This window comes from Euprymna scolopes, chromosome 5, assembly GCF_053919585.1.
Source record: "Euprymna scolopes isolate OS-2025 chromosome 5, ASM5391958v1, whole genome shotgun sequence".
NCBI lineage: Eukaryota > Metazoa > Mollusca > Cephalopoda > Sepiida > Sepiolidae > Euprymna > Euprymna scolopes.
Genome location: NC_136486.1, coordinates 80892159 through 80911078, shown reverse-complemented (window position 1 = coordinate 80911078; position 18920 = coordinate 80892159). Strand labels below are relative to the sequence as shown.

At 34.3% G+C, this 18920-nt stretch overlaps 1 protein-coding gene across 2 annotated transcripts in view; it reads left to right on the top strand.

The window, feature by feature from the left end:
• The first annotated feature begins 10726 nt into the window (after positions 1–10726).
• Positions 10727–18920, top strand: part of LOC145276884 (uncharacterized) — a 61579-nt gene continuing 53385 nt past the window's right edge. The window contains exon 1 of one of the 2 annotated variants that reach the window (XM_080128309.1): positions 10727–11306. In XM_080128309.1, the coding sequence (XP_079984435.1) occupies positions 11171–11306 (136 nt within the window). In that variant the 5' untranslated portion in view covers positions 10727–11170. The remainder of the gene's footprint in view (positions 11307–18920) is intronic. The other variant, XM_080128308.1, reaches the window with a different exon arrangement.

Here is an 18920-nt window from a genome sequence, read left to right as displayed (position 1 = left end):
TACAACAGAGTGGTCGGAAGATCCCAGTGAGAACTGAACGGAAGATGAACACAGTTCAGGGCAAGTTGTGAGAAAGAGGTCTAGGAGACTTGCATACTGACCGTCAGTGTCGGGAACGTGGGTGGGTTCTTGGACAATCTAAATGAGGTCATAAGCAATGGAGAAATCGTGGCAGAATATCCCCTCATCATCGGTCTTGTTATAGTGGGTTAACCATTCTACATTGTGAACATTGAAGTCCCCACAGACGTGGATGTTAGCTGAGGGGTACTCAGATAGGACATGGTCAATTGTCTCAGTTATGCTATTGATATAGTATATTGACATCAATGCAGTAGTGTGAGCAAGAGCAACCCGGAAGCACATGTAAAGTAAATTAGGATCTTCTCTAGAGATGTCCCTACCACATGGAAAGTCATCTTTAATGTAGGCACATACTCCATGTCCATGGCGATTTTGGGGTCAGATTTAGCGGTTAAGTTAGATTAACCTTTAATTACGAACTCATCTAGGGAAGAAGTCGGTCTAATGCCAGTTTTGCTTAGAAATAATAGGTCTGGCTTGGTCTCCTGTAATAGAGTTTGAACCTCTGGAATGTTGGAACGTAGACCCCTGATGTTGGAGAAGGATACATAGTAGTGGGGGTCTGCATTGGAAGTTGGAGATCTGGGTTTGATCAAGTATTTTTTCTGAGAACCTTTCATGATTGAGATTTTGGATTTGTGGAGTAGGTCGACAGACTTGCTTAGAGCAGGGCAGCAAGGGAAGGTAAGAGAAATAGGAATAAATTTTTTTTTTTTGTAGCACATGATAAGGTAAAGCCGTAACAATTACCCACTAATATGGCATTGAGAGGCCCCACCAGAAGCAACTGCATGGTCCAGAATTCATTCACCAAATGGCAATACAGCAGCCCCAGTACTTTGCACCTGTTGATAGGACAACCTCCTTAGGGGTTAAACCAAGGTTCGGGTCCCTGACTATTAGGCGGATAACGTCAGCCCAGTCGAAATGCTTACCTCCAGCACTGTTATTAGTGACATGGCCACAAGGATAGACAAAGGAACAGAGTTTCCAGCATCTCTGGCAACTGTTCACACAAAGTACTGCCAACCTAGTAAACAGCTTTTTCTTCTCCTTTTGTCAGAAAAATCACTCATTGGAAAAATGAGGACTGAGGGACAAATGAGGAGAAGCGAGAGTAACTACAGCTGCCGAAAACGCATCCACAATACATTGTCTACTCTCCATTAAAAAAATTAAAAAGTAAATAATAATATAGAAAAAAAAAAAAAGATTCAAAGGACTTATTAATATTTACTTAGTAAAAGTCCATAGTTGTAATTCAAAATTAGAGATAGTTGAAGATAAATTCCCCGCCCTGATTTACGAGTGTATATATATTGTGGATTCGATGTAATAGCGTCAGTTATAGTTACCGATTTTTTTCTCTTGGCAGGAGGGATATTTTAGATACATTTGCATTTAACCACTTGAATTAATATTATATTTGGCAGAGACTGAGTCAAAATAAAGAATTTTAATAAAAAGAATTTAGCATAAAAAAAATACCGGTGGGAAAATAATCACTTGTGGGGATATTTTCCCCAAACATGTCGATTCAAAAGATGAGAAACCTTACAGAAGCGGCGTTTAGTTTGGTTTCCTTGTCAGTGAGAAAATAAAACAAAAATACAGTAAAAATGGGATATGTTACTATAATTTGCCGTTTAAAAAGGTATTAAACATTTTTCTACTTATCAGAGACGGTCCAACGTGTTGAAAGTTTCCATTTATCGAATCATATTTGTCGGGGTGGCGATGCTTTTTCCAAGCGGAAGGGGAGAAAGAATGTAGCAGTAAAAGACTAAAGGACCCGTTTATACTTAGAGGAAATATAGAGATAGTCATAAGAAGCTTTTTTTTTCCCCTTCTTCTTTCTTGGGCCGGGGGGGAATATTTTAGATACATTTGCATTTAACCACTGACTTAAAAGAGCCTTTCTGGACACATTAATACATGAGCCACACATTCCTCCAACATACACACAGCATCATCATACACCTGAGGTAAATGCTCCACGCGAGAACAGTTATGTGACCACTACATGTAGTGGCCAACGGGTACATTGGCCAAAAAAACTATGTAAAACTGTAGATTTCTGTTAAAAAAGAAACTTTTCTTTCTCTCCTTTCTACAAAAAAGAACATTTGTTTTTTTGTAAAAACAAAAAAATAACTTAAATAAATTGATATTTTTATTTAATTTTTTTTTTTTGCTATTTGTTCTGCTACCTTTTTCTCTGGCGGCTTTCAGCCTAAGCAGGGGGTTATGTAGCAGAAACAAATAAAACTCTTTTCTTGTGCGTCAGTGCCTCCTCTGACTGTGCGATATGGCACATACTGACCAATCTGAGGCATAGAGCAGGGACCTTCCTTACCCCCTAAGGAACTCTAACTGCTTCCGTTCCGGACGAGAAAAATTCCTTTTTTTCCAGCCAGACGCCAAAGAGAGCAGACCTGTTTCTCACTCTCTCTCTCTGCCTACACCAGTATTGACGATTCCCACTTGGGAATAACTATCGGGCAAAGTTTTATCCGAGTTATATCTTTTGGGCATCTTACCCTGACTCGCTTCAATAAACCTTTTCCTTGTTAAGTTTTATGAAGTTGTTTGTTCGTTTATTCAGTAGCTTGTGTCGAATTATTTATTTTATTAGGGAGTGCCTGAAAAGCACTAACTCAACTCCCTAAAAATTTCCTTTTGAGGAAAATGAAGGTCTAATTTGCTGGCATGATGACTTTGTAATAATGTGTCTATGTCTTGCTTCCTGCCCATATACAACTTTTTTTAGAAAAATCAATCAAATTTGTCCAGTGTGTGGCTGCAAAATTGATAGCAGTAATTTTTTCATTTTTTTTTTTTTTTTGAGTTTTGACTATTTCTGGAAAAAACAACACAAAAAAAAATATTTGAAAACACTTATTTTTTTATATTTTTGCGATGTAATATGAATAAAACTAACTATTGTTTGGGTAAATTAAGAAAACTAATAACATTTAATGGATAAATATTTATTTACCTAATGGACAAAATCGTTTGAATGCCCTCTTCTCTTACATCCAATTAATCTGAGTTTATCATCGATATTATATTTTCTGAAAGTAGTGCAAAAGCACTATATTTTGAACTGTTTAAAACAGTAATTTGGATTTCAGTTAACTGTTTTGTTCTCTAAATTATATTAAAATAAAGTGTTGTTGGATAAAAAAAAATATTATCGATTTTGATCTCAAATCAACTAACTGCATACACTTGGATGATAAATTTGATCAAGATGTTTAATTTATCATAGAGTTTGAAGATAGACAACTCTAGTCCATAAACACATTAATCTTATGGCTTATGTTAGCCATCTTCCTTGATTCAAGGGCCCAATTTTCTAAGATAACTTCTCCTCAAGAAATGCCAAAAGCATACTCAAAAAGAAGCCTCTGGTCTTCACACTTAAATTATTTGTTTCTTCTGCTGTCAGATAATGATGATCGGGAGGGACACTAATTTTTTAGAATTCTACTTGATGCAAATCTTGATAATTATTGATACAAAGTTTCCCCAAAGGACCAGTAAATGTTGTTAAGCTTTTTGTTGTTCCATCAATTAATTTAAAAATTGCTGTAAATGGCAGTTCTTCTAGTGGAACCTGAAAATTGCAAAATTTGCATGTTTAATAATAGAGCCAGATTACATAATAAATACCAATATATTATTTTATTTTCCACAAAAAAGAAACATAATTGCAGGTGATTCTATAGAATTAATTTTACCTCCTTGTTAGGAGGACAAGTGCAGATTATGTGTCTTGTTTGACAATTTTCTGTCTTGTACTTTACTGCAAAGTCATCACATCTCAAGACAGAAAGTTTACAGCTACAAGAAGACATATCAAACAGTCTATGTAACTGTTTCTTCATTCTTTTCACTTTGATTGCTGCAAGAAATTGCCTGTCAATCTGTTTGGCCTTTTTTTTTTTTTTTTTTTTCTCATAGCAAAATATATTGACCTTCTGTCCTATATAATGTTACCTTAACAAGGGCAATTGTAGATTGACTGCTTGCTGAATACTAATTATTTCTTTGGCAATTAACTTAGAAATCTCACTATTTTTTAAGTGGGGATAACTGTTTTCGAGGAAATAACTAAACTGGATGACTTGTGAAGTTGGGGGTGCTGTTTCATCCAAATGACAAGGTGGACCAGAAAATTTTGTGAACCACGGGTTAAAACTGAATGTCGTGCTTTTACTGACATTCTAATCTGAAAAGTAAAATAAATGGATTATAACTGAAGGAAACTGTTTTAGGCTATCTTTTAATTTCATACGTAAAAAAATAAGTGCTAGTTATAAGAAATAATGAAAAACTTTGTAGAGTTGAATTAGATGTATTGAAGAGAGAGGACCAAACCAAAACAGAGGCATAGTAGTGTTTAGTTTAGACATTTTTAGCAGATTTTATCTCCTCTTTCGATAACATGAATTTATCTATAAAGAGATTCATTCTTGTTGTAGCTGTGCCATTTTAAACGAGTGTTTAGAGTTTGAAAAACCACTGCTTGTGGGTTATCTGATTTTAAAACTATAATTTTAGAAGAAAAACACTGCTTAGTATTTTTTATTAAGTAGAAAAACTTGAAAATTTACGTGGTTATATTTTGTAAAGAATGTGTAGAATAAAATTGTATGGACTATTTTTTTTGTTTGTTTTAATATAAAACTGGAGTATTACCATATTTTCATAAAAATTTCAAATAGAATTTGATGTGAAATATTAGGTTGGTGCAAAAATAGTGTTTTTGACGTTCATTTGAACGTCAAAAAATGTCATTATTTTTGCACCAACCTAATAGAAAAGCAAATTAAAAAAGATAAAACAAATATGTTTAAATTCACTGCAGACAATTGAAATATTATAATATATATTTTAAACAAGTCTTTTTCGTTTTTCCTTTCGAAATAATTAAGCCTAAATCGTAATGTTTTCAAATTAAATAATAAACAAACGTTAATTTTCAATATCCATAACGAGAGTGTTTTGCGACGGTGAAATCTAAAATGTTTCCTCCCCCAAAAAGTTCCTGAAATGAAAAAGCAAAATTTGGTCGTTATTATTTAAAAACCATAAATTTTACCTTTACACCTAATATTTATTTTATTAATTCATTATCCTCACTCATTTTATTTAAAAATGTAGTTTAAAATAAATTCTAAATAATGATTCCATTTTCTTAACAGTACGGATTGTTTGGATGACGGGACGTTCTTGACAATTCACCGAAAAACTTTTAATCGCTTTAATTTTTAACTTCTAAAGTCATTTCCTTAAGCAAAGACAATGATTTTGAGAAAAATATTTCGTGTAGGTCTTTTCTATGTCAAACCCCAACTATCATCACCATTGCCTCACCGGGGTTCCAAAATCGACCTGCCCTATTGTTACATGTGATTCAAATTAATCAATCAATCATAATTATTTAAAAATATCTAGAATCGTATACATTCAACATTAATATCTATCTGTTTAGCTAACTAGCTATGAAGTCCATAGCCTATGGACGTCCGGCATTGCCTGGTTGTAAAAGATGCTAAAGATCTTTTAATATATGCAGATTTCATATTCATTATTATAGAGTAAATTCTCTATCAATTATCAGCCTATATATTACGTTGTCCCAATATATAATAATGATTGCAAAAGTAAAAGAAAAAAATGATTTTGGTGCCATCAGCTAGAATTGAAATAAATCATATGGCACTCTTATCGTAGCCCCATCTTCGTCACAGCAAATGACGGCTGGATCTACTCAAATAGAATAATGGCGCGCAGCGCGTGTGTGCTCTCCAACTTTTAAACCCAGTTGCGCACATGCGGCTGTGTAAAGATCATTTCAGCTACGCGCATATCGCCTTTCTACACCCACGCAAATTCTGTGGGCATAAAAACTAAAACTCTGCCTTTTCACACGGATGTCTTCCAAAGCACCTCATGTCACAAAGATGTTTTTTCATCCAATCAGATTACAAAGAAAGCAAATTTAAAAAGCATTTTTTCTGACAGCTTTCATTGAGCCGGTTTGAAATCTATAAAAAGGGCATTTTGCGCCAAAACCAGTCAGTCGACCCCAGCCAGCATGCAACATAAACATTGATTCCATCCACAGGATGTTAAACTCGTGAGCACCCATATTTAATTTTCCACTCTTTGCTAAAGTAAGCAATTGACTTTTATGTTGTTTAAGTATTTCTGAAAAGGACTGGTTATTTCTAACCTAGAACTTTTACTTTTTCTACTTCATTTCATTTTATTCTCTCAGTCTCAATTAAGAAGAAACTTTCTGGTCTTCTGTTTTTACTTATTTATGATTTTGAAAAAATAAATTTTGCATTTAATTTAGTCTTTGCCTCGGTCATCTGTGCTTGATTGTTCAACTCCATTTTATACACTATTTTTATTTATTTATCTATTTTTTTGAGTTTGCGGGACTAACATCAACATCCGTAGTCCCACCACACTCCAGCCTTATTCATTACTATTTAAGCTATCGTCAGATGGATTAGCAATAGTTAAAAATAAACTGACTGTAATGTATAAATGCGTATTTACACATGTGTAAAAGAGCACTTTAAGTCGAATTCACCTCCAGAGTTCCAATTATTTAAAATTTTGACCCCTTAGCATCTATGTTTAATGGCTAAAATTCAATAAAAGAATGGTCCACAGAAAATGCAATCATTTAACCCACGTCACACTGCTCTGCAACCTTGCATCTCAGAAAAGATGTACTTTGAAAAAATGAATACAGACAGACATACAGACATACATACAGACATAGTGAATTTTATAAATTAGATTAATTTTGAAATATATATATCACCAGTATTGAATAAAGATCAAGGGAGATAACTAAGTATGGCAGAGTTATTTACTCTTATCATCTTTTTTCTTTAAGTTTTGGTTTTTGTTTGTGTTTTTTGTATGCTCAAAAAGAAAGTCTTTTTATACCTTCAAACAATTTTTATTGGCAGAATGGCAACAGTTTATTCATTCTCATTCGCTATTCCGAAGGATTCATAGAATAAGAGACAAATGAAATGAAGTTTCATTCCATATTCAAAAGCAACTTTATTTGTCATCTTCGTTAGTAGCGTGTACAAGAGAGAAACAGGTTTGTAGCTGGAAGTGTTCTTGTGTGTAAAGATAGATTTAATATTATGCCGGCTTGTTGAAGGAGAAAATAGTTTAGTTTACACATGTTTGTAGCCGGTAGTAGTCGGAATAAAGAAATAGACAGTTCTGCGATGTAGATAAGCTAAACCGGTTAATGGAGAAAGAAAGGGAAAGGGATTCAGTGTTAAAAGGAAAGAAATTACTTTATAGTGTGCGCCAAGGTGGCAGTCTATATGAAAGAAGGAAGGGAGGAAGATGGTGAAGACTTAAGAGTGTGAGAGAAAAAGTCCGATTATGTGTTGTAGTGAAGTGAGAGAAAGAGAGAGTTCTTTGCCGTGCAAGAAAAGCTGTCATTTCAGTTATTGAATTTCATTGGGCGGGCATTGCTGTTGGTGTCAGTTATCCCTTTCTTTGACGAGAGAAGTTCTTCATGCCTTTTATATTTCTTTAATGGCTCCCAGACGCTTACAAAAATAAGTTTTTTAAATCAAGCCCTGATTAGTCAAAAATTAACTTTTTGACAAAAAAAAAAAGAAAAGAAGTGCTTTCAGCTATGTCGGCCATTTCTCAAGCATCCTGCTTTTGGACCTAAGAGGTTTGGTGTGGGTGAATGCTGTAATTCCTGCGTAAATGAATTTATTAATTTTAATGTGTGTGTGTGTGTCTTAGAAAAATAAAATAAGAAACAGCACAGTAGTCAGAATAAAGAATTAGACAGCTCTGCGACATAGATAAGCTAAGCTGGTTAATGAAGAAAGAAAGGAAAAAGTATTCAGTGTGTGTCTAGTCTATGTATCGACGTGAGTAGCTTGTAAAGAAAGTTTGTGCGTATACCACATGGACAAAGGATTAAAGATTCCTACGATGTAGATTAAATATCCAACAAGAAAGAGAGAGAAAAATGTTGTAGGAGCATGCATCCGATAAAAGAGATGGGGCAAAGGGTGTCCTGTGGTAGGAAAGAGTATGTGCATGAAGCACACGTAGAAGCAAGTTTTGACGATAGCCATGTTGGCTTGTGGTACACACATTAGGCTGGGGTCAAAGCCCCCAGGCGATATTAGCTCCATGCCAGAAAAAAGAAGAAAAAGAGAAGAAAGAGTTGCCAGTTTTGCTTTTTATGTACTCGGTCACTTGATTGAGAGTTGGCTTATGATTGGAAAAGCCAGGGAGACAGTTGATTTAAATCTCGAGCTGCAAGATTTCACCTCTGCCAGTTATTGTGGCAATTTTTTTGACTGCTACAGATTAAAAAAATAAAAAATATATATTGTTTTTATTGAATAAGAAGTATATTACTCACCAACTAATTGAGCGACTGCCTGAAGGTATCATTATGAGGGGCACAAGATTATCATTTCTGCCTGTTTCACTCCTTTTTTTTTCAGCCGACCAGTATGGAGTAAGCACGTATAATTTTGTCTCTCCACAAAAAGGAGGGCACCACTACCATAGTGCAATAAGTTAGTTAAGAATAGTTAAGTCCTTTAAAAGTTTCATTCTTATTAATTATTTTTCCAATTGTAACATATTGTAATTTTCTTGTAAAATAAATAGATAAGATTGCTGCGGCTCGGTTTGTATAAATAGAACCCCCTCCACCAAAAAAAAGAGAAAATTCAGGTTTTTAAGGAATAAGCGTGGCAAACCGTTTTTTTTTTTTTCATTATAGAAAAATATCCGTAAGTTAATTAATAAAGAAAATAGTTTATGTATTTATTTATTTGTGGGCGTTATCCTCATCTCCTATAGTTGTTGTTTCACGACAATCTGTGAATAAGGGTCGAATGAAAAGTAGGTAGATTTTGTTTTGCTTTTGTGATGGCAATTTATCATAGTGAGCCGTATAGTAAAACGAACACATGGACACAGAAACACACAAAAGAAATACGAATCAGAGTGAGCGAGAGAGTGAGAGAGAGAATGAGAGTTGGGAAGAATATATACAGAAGGAGGAGAGAGAGAGAGAGAGAGAGATATAGAGGGAGAGAGGAAATAAAAACTGTTGTAGATAGTGTTGATGCCATAAAATGTTTTTTTTTCAGCATAAGAAATGTAAAAAGCAAGCAAGAGAGAGAGAGAGAGAAAGAGAGAAAGAGGGGAAATAAAAACTGTTGTAGGTAGTGCTTACACTGTGAAATGTTTGTTGTTTTTTCTTCGGCATAAAATAAACGTAAAAAGCAAGCGAGAGAGTGAGAGAGAAAGAGTTGGGAAGGATATATACAGAGAGAGAGAGAGGGGGAGAAAAACTGTTGTAGATAATGTTGATGTTGGTGAAATGCTTGCTGTTTTTTCTCCAGCATAAAAAGAACATTACATGGCGAACAATATCTACACCAGTTTTTATTTCCTCTCTCTCTCTCTCTGTCTCTCTCGTATAACTTCAGCATGTATAATTTCAGAAAAATCACAACACTTGATAAAGAACTCGAGATCACTGTTCTGCGATAAAATAACAACATTTATTAGCTTGTTTAAGAAAAAGTCATTCAAATCATTCGAAAATCAAGGGTTTTGAACAAGTGTTCATTAGACAGTCTTTGCTAATAAGTGTCCTGTAGAAAAAGCAAAAATTTATGAGTACAAATTTTCATGTACAGAAAGAAAAGAAAATAGTCATTAAAACATGTATGCATCTTGTGTGTGCGTTCATTACATATGCAAACAGCAGTCCGAAATAACTTGTTGAAAAGAATTCTCGTTCGGTATGGAATTTTCCATGCTGAGAATTAAGGTGCATGATGCGCGAAGTTGTGTTGGTGATTTTACGTCCCACAAGACGGAGTTGGGCGGCAATGATGCATCCTGAACTGATTTGATTTTCGTGAGCAAAAGCTTATATATTATGTCTTAGAATGTTCTGGACTATTTGTTGTATTGCTACGTGTGAAGCATAACATAATTCGTTTATCACATGTGTGCAGATGGGAAAATTACAAGGTAACATAGGTAGCCAAGAGGAGCATTGAACATTAATACAGACTTTACAAAATGCACTGTCTTTCTTTGTAACCAGAGTTTCGGGAAAACACACATATATATTGGATATATAAAACCTCATGAATTTATAACAAAGTCGCGTTACATGTCCTCATTTTTATAAGAAGACAATGTCTTCTTTTACCAGTATTTCTTTCTATTTCAGCGCTCCAGTTCTCCCTGTTATCGGAGGCGCCCCGAAGTGGGAGCCTACCGAAATGGTGACCTCTAATTAGTACCCATGTTAATGTATGGTAATAATACCATAGTGTCTTTACGTGTTCTGAAATCTGTGGGTGCTGACATGGTGAATGTCTCTGCCGAAGATTTGTTCCGGCCATATAAAGCAGATGCTACAAGTTTCCTTGAATTTTTTCTGTAGGAATAAAAGTGGGGAAATATCCCTACAATTAGAGACGAAAATAACACGCCCTTTCACAGTGAAGTTGACTTGGAAACTCAAAATGCTTCTTTGGTGTGTCACGAATGTATATAAAAATAGGGGGAAAAAACATTTAACGACACCAGATAATACCAATTCCAACACACTCCCCAAAAATGGAGCAAAGAAGCAATAAATACGCATTACTTTTTCAATACTTGTATAAGAAGATGCTCGTTCGTCCGACAATTCTACAAGTTGAATTTGAACATCCTTAAAATGCCAAAGTGGAACCGCAAACGGCGCAACTTCAACTATAAGTTGTAAAATGTTCATAATTTTTATCAATTTTTTTCACGCTGTTTATATTATAAATGGCTAAAAAGTCGAATCTTGTTTTATTTCTTTTTAATTTTTTTATAGAGATAAGAATCAACATAAGTTACAGGGCACAGCCCGTTTAATTATTTGAAATAAATGATTTACTTAAAAAAAAAAAAAAAAAAAAAAAAAAGGCATTTTTCTCCTTTGGATGATTTTATTCATGTCACGTGACAATATTCGTCTCATCATCGAGCGAAAATGTCTACAGTTAAGGTAGTCGCAGTGTTTTCCATTATTTTTGGATGTTTTGCAATGCTTTATCCGCGGTTTCTTCATCCGATCGTTCTAAAATCATTCGGAATGGTTCCAAAATCTGTAGAAAATGATATATTAGGTAAGCACGTTTGTCTAATGTCTTCATTTTTATTCTAAACACGCGAAACAATCGAGTGTTACTACTACTACTACTACTACTACATGTAAACTTGACAAGAATTCAAGTTACTGTTTCACTTTCATTCGTCGCAATATTGCTAATACCATTCAATTTTAGGCAAAATCGCACTTTATTAATCAGAACAAAACACGATGAAAAAAATTGTGTATACTCGATATATATATTTTTATCTTTTGTTAAATATTAGTAAATGGAGAACAATTTCGAATTAAAATCTGTGATCTTAAAAAACGACAAATCTGAAATGTGTACATATGCTGAAATAATCGCTCGAAAAAACAATGAAGTCATATAATCGGAATTAGCGATTATTTTAGCATATGTAAACATTTCAAGTGTGTCGTTTTTAAGATCACAGACGTGAATAGATTTTAACTTGAAATGGTTCATCGTTTACTAATATTTAATAATAATAAAAAACCAAAATACAATTTTTCATCGTATTATGTTTAGAGCACTAAGTTTTATTATTAACCTATATATATATATATATATATATATATATATATATATATATATATATATATATATATATATATATATATATATATATATATATATATATATTAGCAAAAGTACCCGTCGTTCCGTTGACTGGGTTCAAAAACAGCCTACAGAAAATGGACTCTGATTTATGAAAGTATGATAGGTTATGAAAAGGAAGGGTTGTAAATTTGGGTTGAATTTGGGGTATCAAAACCAAAGCAAAATATGATGAAAGTAAAAATAAAATAGATAAACCCCATAATTTATTATACCATACCTGTTCACGAAACACTTATCACAATATTCTGTCGATCTATATTAAAAAACCTTGTTAAACTTTGTGACATATTTCCATTCTATGGAGGTCAGGTGCGAACGAACACAACCTTATTATACCATATTTTTTTCAAACTGAAACATAATTATCAAAGTATACTTACGCAGATAGATATGAAAAGTCTTTATTAAAATTTGTGCCTATTTCCATTCTATGGAGGCCAGGTGCGAACGAACACAACCTTATTATACCATATTTTTTTCAAACTGAAACATAATTATCAAAGTATACTTACGCAGATAGATATGAAAAGTCTTTATTAAAATTTGTGCCTATTTCCATTCTATGGAGGCCAGGCGCGAACGCAGACTCCCCAATTTTATTATACCATCTCTATTTAAGTTAAAAAAACACACTTATCAAAGTATTCTTACATTACTACATCTATATCAAAAACACTCGTAAACGTTTTTTTTGATTAAAATTTTTTTTTATTTCCATACTTTGTGGACCAGGCGCGAACGCCGACCCCACAATTTTTATGAACCACCATTCTTCCAGATCAAACATACCCATTCCTGTGTCTCGATACATCTTCTATCATTATATGTAATCAGTTTTTTAAAATAGTCAACCATATAGGAGCCTATTCATGACCAGCCACACACACACACACACACACACACACACACACACACACACACACACACACACACACACACACACACACACAGCTTTATATTATAGATATGTGTGTGTGTGTGTGTGTGTGTATGTGTGTGTGTGTGTGTGTGTGTGGCTGGTCATGAATAGGCTCCTATAGGGTTGACTATTTTAAAAAACTGATTACATATAATGATAGAAGATGTATCGAGTGTGTGTGTGATTAATATCAGACTAACAAAATTTAAGAATAAAAATGCGTATAATTATGTTAAACTTGGTTTAGCATTTACAACAACACAACCAACCACAACCACTTTATTTCGAATAATAAATAAAAAAATTTCTTTAAAAATGATAAAATCCTCGCATGATTTAATTTATAATTCGCAATTCTTGTGAGTTTTCGAATTTTTTTCTACAAATATCGACTTTAGTATTTCTAGAAAACCCCATCAATCACTGATCAGTCGTCTTAAATGTTTAATAATTGATGTTATCATCATCAACAGTTTTGCAATAATTTTTTTTTTTAATTATCTGAGTTCAGAGCAGAAATAATTATTTTTATTATTTTCTTGCAAAAAATAGATTTTTCTTAATAGCATTAATTTCATTGTGTACAGTTAATACTATGAAATGTTTTTTCCTAAGCAATTCTTTTTTTCATTTCGATAGAAATTGTCGTAAAATGACACTTGGTTGTCTTAATAGGTAGTTTTAGTTTAAAATCAATTTTGGACGGAGATCCCACCCCTTTTTTTTTTATCAAAGAATGCCAATTAGAAAGTGTAAAGCGAAGAAAATCGCATAGATATATCACTTTTAATATAGACATTTAGTTAATTCATCAAAGAACGATTTTTTGTTATTTTTATCAAAACAACTTCAAATTGTTTGGCCATTTTAAGAAAAGCCAGCAAAACAAATAACTTACCTAGAAGAGTAATTTATCTGACCTTTTTGTTTTTTGATATATCGAATGTTTTAAAGTAAAATAGGGATAAGGCAGAGGAAGTAAATAAGATGGATTAAAACAAAAAACAAAACAAAACAAAAACGGTAAATATAGCGATATACGCTACAACACTGATCAGTGATCAGTCTGATCACTAATTTAATTTTTTAGCGGTAATCGAGGTCGCTGACAACGAATTTGATAATCAAACCCGTCGCAAATTTACCGTTTGCATGGTATTAACCCCTGAACCCAGGGACTATTTTCCGCCATTTTACAGCTTTCGTTTATGCTACGCGCGAGCGCGCGGTAACATAAACGACGGCTGTTGAATGTGCCTTCACGAAGCAAACTGCCTTTTCACATGGCGTACGAATCTTTTGTGGAACATTTAAAATTATATGAAAAAGAAGAAAAGCATTCCAAGTGTGTAAGGGGGGGGGGAGGTAATGTCGGAAAGACATTTTCTTTTCTTTTCTTCAGAACATAGAATTTTTATTTTTTTGTTTTTGTTTTTCATTGGCGGACAATTTAAAATTCGAAGAAAAAGTTGTCTAAAACAAAATTAAAAAAAATACATTATAGTACTTTTGGGGGGGATTTTTTTTTTTTTTCTTACGTAGTTTTTAATGCATTTTACACAAAGTTTTCACGAGCGGTTTACAAAAACATAAGCACGAAACATTTTTATGTTTTTTGTTCTTTTTTTTGGGAGGGGGGTTTCAATTATAGAACTTGTGTGGCTTAACAGGTGCTTTATGAGAAATTCCAGTTACAATGCCATTTTCAGGTTTTAAGCCGCCTACGCACATTTCTTGTAGGCAGCCTGTGATTGGTTAATTTGTATGGGCCAAGATAATTACTTGGCGCATTTTTTGTAAACATCCATTTGTTTTTCAGTCTACAAAAACATCTGCCAAGAGCGAGACTCACCAAAAGTCGGCTCCGAGAAGAATGTCTTATTGAGAATGGAGCCGCAACAATTTCTTCATGTTTAAATCTCCTAAATGTTTGGTGAAAAACGACTTGAAATCTCTACAAGCAGAGACACCTTTATATTGTGCCGAAGTTATCCCAATTAGAGGATGGCATCATTTGAACATTTTTATCATGTTTAAAAAAAGGAATTAATACACTTTCTAAAAAGGATTTATACGAATGGTGAATTGCCTTCAGTAAGTGAATCCCCGTCTCTCTCTCTCTCTCTCTCTCTCCCTCTCTCTCTGCTTTACTCTTTCGAAAATGTTACAATACAAATATTTTGCTTATAAGTCAGATGGACAACTCTTGGCAGCCGACAGATTACAGACTTTTTCCTATCAGGACTTTAATAAATACCATTTTATTCAAATCTGTTTTTTTTTTTCCTATTCTTTTTTTCCATGAATGTTTCTTTCACTTTATTTGTTTTTATCTAAGTTGCAGGTATTAAGCTAAGAAGAATTACCGTCTTCAATCCCTCATAAAATTTGATTTTCTTATTAAAAAAACAAAAAACGAAAAAATGACTTAATCAAATACGTGATTTTTGGAATATGAGATCTTTGTTCCGTGATGAGTATTTAGAAAACAGAATTTGATCCCTTCTAATTATAAATTTATCAACACAAAAGAAAGAACAAATAACAAAAACCTTTTTAAAATAAAACAATGAAAACTTTCATCCAATATAAGTAGATCTACCAGGAAAAAGTAGGCCGTTTCTTTGTCGAGGGCTAGCATGCCGAAGTGCCCAGTGGGTCGCCAGCTTCTACAGCGAGAAGTGGATGAGCTCTTGCGTCTGGTGGACATTGACAGAAGAAGTCTTTCCTTGACTATCTCTAATTTATTTTTAATATGTTTTATTTTTACTTATGACTTCTAAAACATGCATGTTCTCTTTCATTTTTTCTTTTATATACATGTTTCCATAACAATATTCTTTGAATTTTCTGACCTTTAGATTTTTTTTTGGTCTGTTATCACCTATGTATATATTTTCAAAAAACTCTGCTATTTCTGGACAGCTAACCTAAGTAACTACTATGTTACAAGGTAAAGACTAAAAGAGACAACCCAACTGCTTGTTGACATGGCTATCCTCAAATCCATCTCATATAAGAAGTGAAACAACTGAGCAAGTCAAAGCTGCAGTCACATATGCGCTGACTCCAGACTGCCTCCTCATCTCCACGCCGCCATCATCGCTGGAGAGCTGTGCACAGGACGCCCTCCATAGACTTTACAGAACAATCATGCTTACTTTATTAAAGACTCCCTATCCCAAACACATTGTTTGGTTGATACAGGAGCAGTTTGCAGTATTTAGCCATTTAACCTCCTTAAGGAGAAGCCTCCAGTATCACCCATCACACTGCAAGCAGTAAAACACTTATCTATTACAACTTATGGTCAAATTTCATGTTCTTTCGACTTGCAATTATGTAGAGACCTTTCATGGATCTTTACTATTGCCAATTTACCTTACTCCATTTTAGGTGTGGACTTCTGTACTACTTCAATCTTTTAGTGGATATGCGCAGATGATGGCTGATAGATGCTAATACAGAACTTTCTGTCCTTGGTTTGAAATCAAACACCTCATCTATCAGTTTGATATTTTTCGTTGCTGTTGTCAACAGCTAACCCTTACTAAACCTTGCTACACTCCTACCTAGCGTTGACAAACCTAAATTTTGTGGTGAGTAAACTAACTCGCTCAACAACTCACTACATTGACACTGCTGGTGCTTGTATGCCCTCGCGTCCTCGCCACCTCCCTCTAAGCAGTGAAGGTAGAGTTCAACCTTATGCTGCAGCTGAGAATTATGCACACTTCATCCAGTCCATGGGCTTTTCCCCTTTGCATATAGTCCGAAAGCATTCTGGAGATTGGCCTCTGGCTGGGGACTATTGACAACTGAATGCTATTGTGGTACCTGATTGTTACCCAATCCCACACTTCACTTCCTCTCTGCATGATTGTAACACCTTAATGATAAGTTTTATTTTATTTTTCTGAAATTCATTTAATTCGAAGCATCGCAAACATGTTATATAAACTCTTAATTTCTCCACATTTTAATTTTGTTGTTTTTTTTTCTCTTTGACAAAATGTGTTCTAAGAAAAAAGCAGGCCTACAAAATCATGTTTTTTTCTTTTCTTTTGTTTTCTGTCTAGAATGCCTTCAATTAAAATCCGTCATCTCCAAAACAGGAATAATCTTTTCTAGTTTGAAAATAGAAAATTATTTTGACTCCAAGACACTGTTCTGCATTATAGATACAGAATGTCCAAAAAGTCACTGAGGGGTTTGGAACTTAAATAGATTCTTTATTTTTGATATCTTTTTGTAATTTCAACACAATCTGACTAAGACATTGGGAAATTTAAAAAAAAATACAAAATTCAAACAATCTTTATTTATGAAAAATCATGTCTTTTAAATGTTACCCATTTTCAGCTTCGCATATTTGTGCTCTTTCCAAAACATTATTCATGACAGATTGCAGAATCTCTGGATTGCGATTTAACTCCCTTATTTTCTTCCGTGAGCTGGCAGACTTCGACATTTCAAATCCCAAACCCTACAATTGAATGGAAACATCAGGAACGAAAAAAGATAGTTAAATTACAATCCAGAGATTCTGCAATCTGTCATGGATAATGTTTTGGAAAGAGCACAAATATGCAAAGCTGAAAATGGGCAACATTTAAGACATTGCTACCATATTGATACATAAATTTGGATTTTCAAATCATTTTTTTCACTAATGTTGACAATTAGCATAAAGATTCAGTTAAAATTGAATCATAAGAAAGTCTTCAAAAGTACCCTAGTGACCTCTGAAAATTCAACTTTTTTATAATTTAAAACACACCATCAAACCCACAGTCTGATTTCTTACAATACAGAGCTAACCTCTTTTCCTTGAAAAAAAACGGTGTTTACACCTGACGAAGGTTGTAGGTTTCAACGACTGGAGAGTGCAGAAATACCTGGTTTAGGATCTAGGCGTGGGGCTAATCCTCTTGGTACTGATGGACCCATAGATCTCCTTAGGTCAGTTGTCTAGGAGAAGGAAAACTTTGAAGCTAAACCTGTGCTACTGACCTCATACATCTTGGCACTAAATAAACGGGGGGGGGTTGAGCTTCCTAGAGCTGGTGACTTGAACAAATTACTGGTTTGCAAACCTAAACTGGTTAAAGACTAGATAGGCTTTGCTTATTGCACAGCTTTCATACTCCTTCTCTGCCTATTAGCCAGGAGCAGAAGTGTGATCACAGGAACTCAACAGAAATAACCGGTGTTTGACCTTGTTTCCTGACTAGGGCAATGAAAGCTGTTCCTCACTCCTGCCTCATTCTTATTCCCTTAAATTGGCTATCTTAGGGGTGCTTGAGTGCCACATATGTCAATGCAATTGGACTGGGCTGCTTTTGACTGATGGGTTAAGGGTACCGGTTTGACAGTTTTTCTGGCTGCTGTATATTCCGACTGACAGTACGGAAGCCCTAACTCTTTGGCAGCACTTAGAGAGGCTGCTGCATTATCAGTTGTATATTGGGATGGTTGTAGTACCATGTCATGCACCCATCTCCTGTGAATGAAAAGTCAACTGATAGGCTACTTGTGTTGCGTGTTTGATATTCTACACATCCACTTGGTCCAGCGCCTCTCACCCTAAAACTGAAACTATTAAATAAAATGATAGTTCAAACAAAAAATATGATCAAACCAGGCGAAAACTGAAACAAACCCAATTTGCCTTTTCCTTGAGGCTTGCATTCATTGGTTTAGAACTAACTTAGATAATGTTGAATCATTTCTTTTAGCAAACTCCCTAGATATTTTAGTGCTAAATGAAACTAACCTATACCCCTCTAACCTCTCTAACATATCTTGTTATTTCCCACTTTGCTGTAAGGACTCGGACAGACATGCACAGACTTGGAGTTTATATTCAAAACACCCTTTCTTTGACTAAAGATCCAAATTAGAATCAGATGACCAGGCTTTCATGTGCTTTAAGACTTAACTTGCAACATAGCGTTACCTACTTTTATTTTCTCTATTGTTCTCCTTTGATCCAGGACTGTATCCTAATCAACCAAGTTTCTGACAGCATAGATGCAGTACTCTCCTTAGATACTAGTGCACAAGTACATGTATTTGGTTACTTT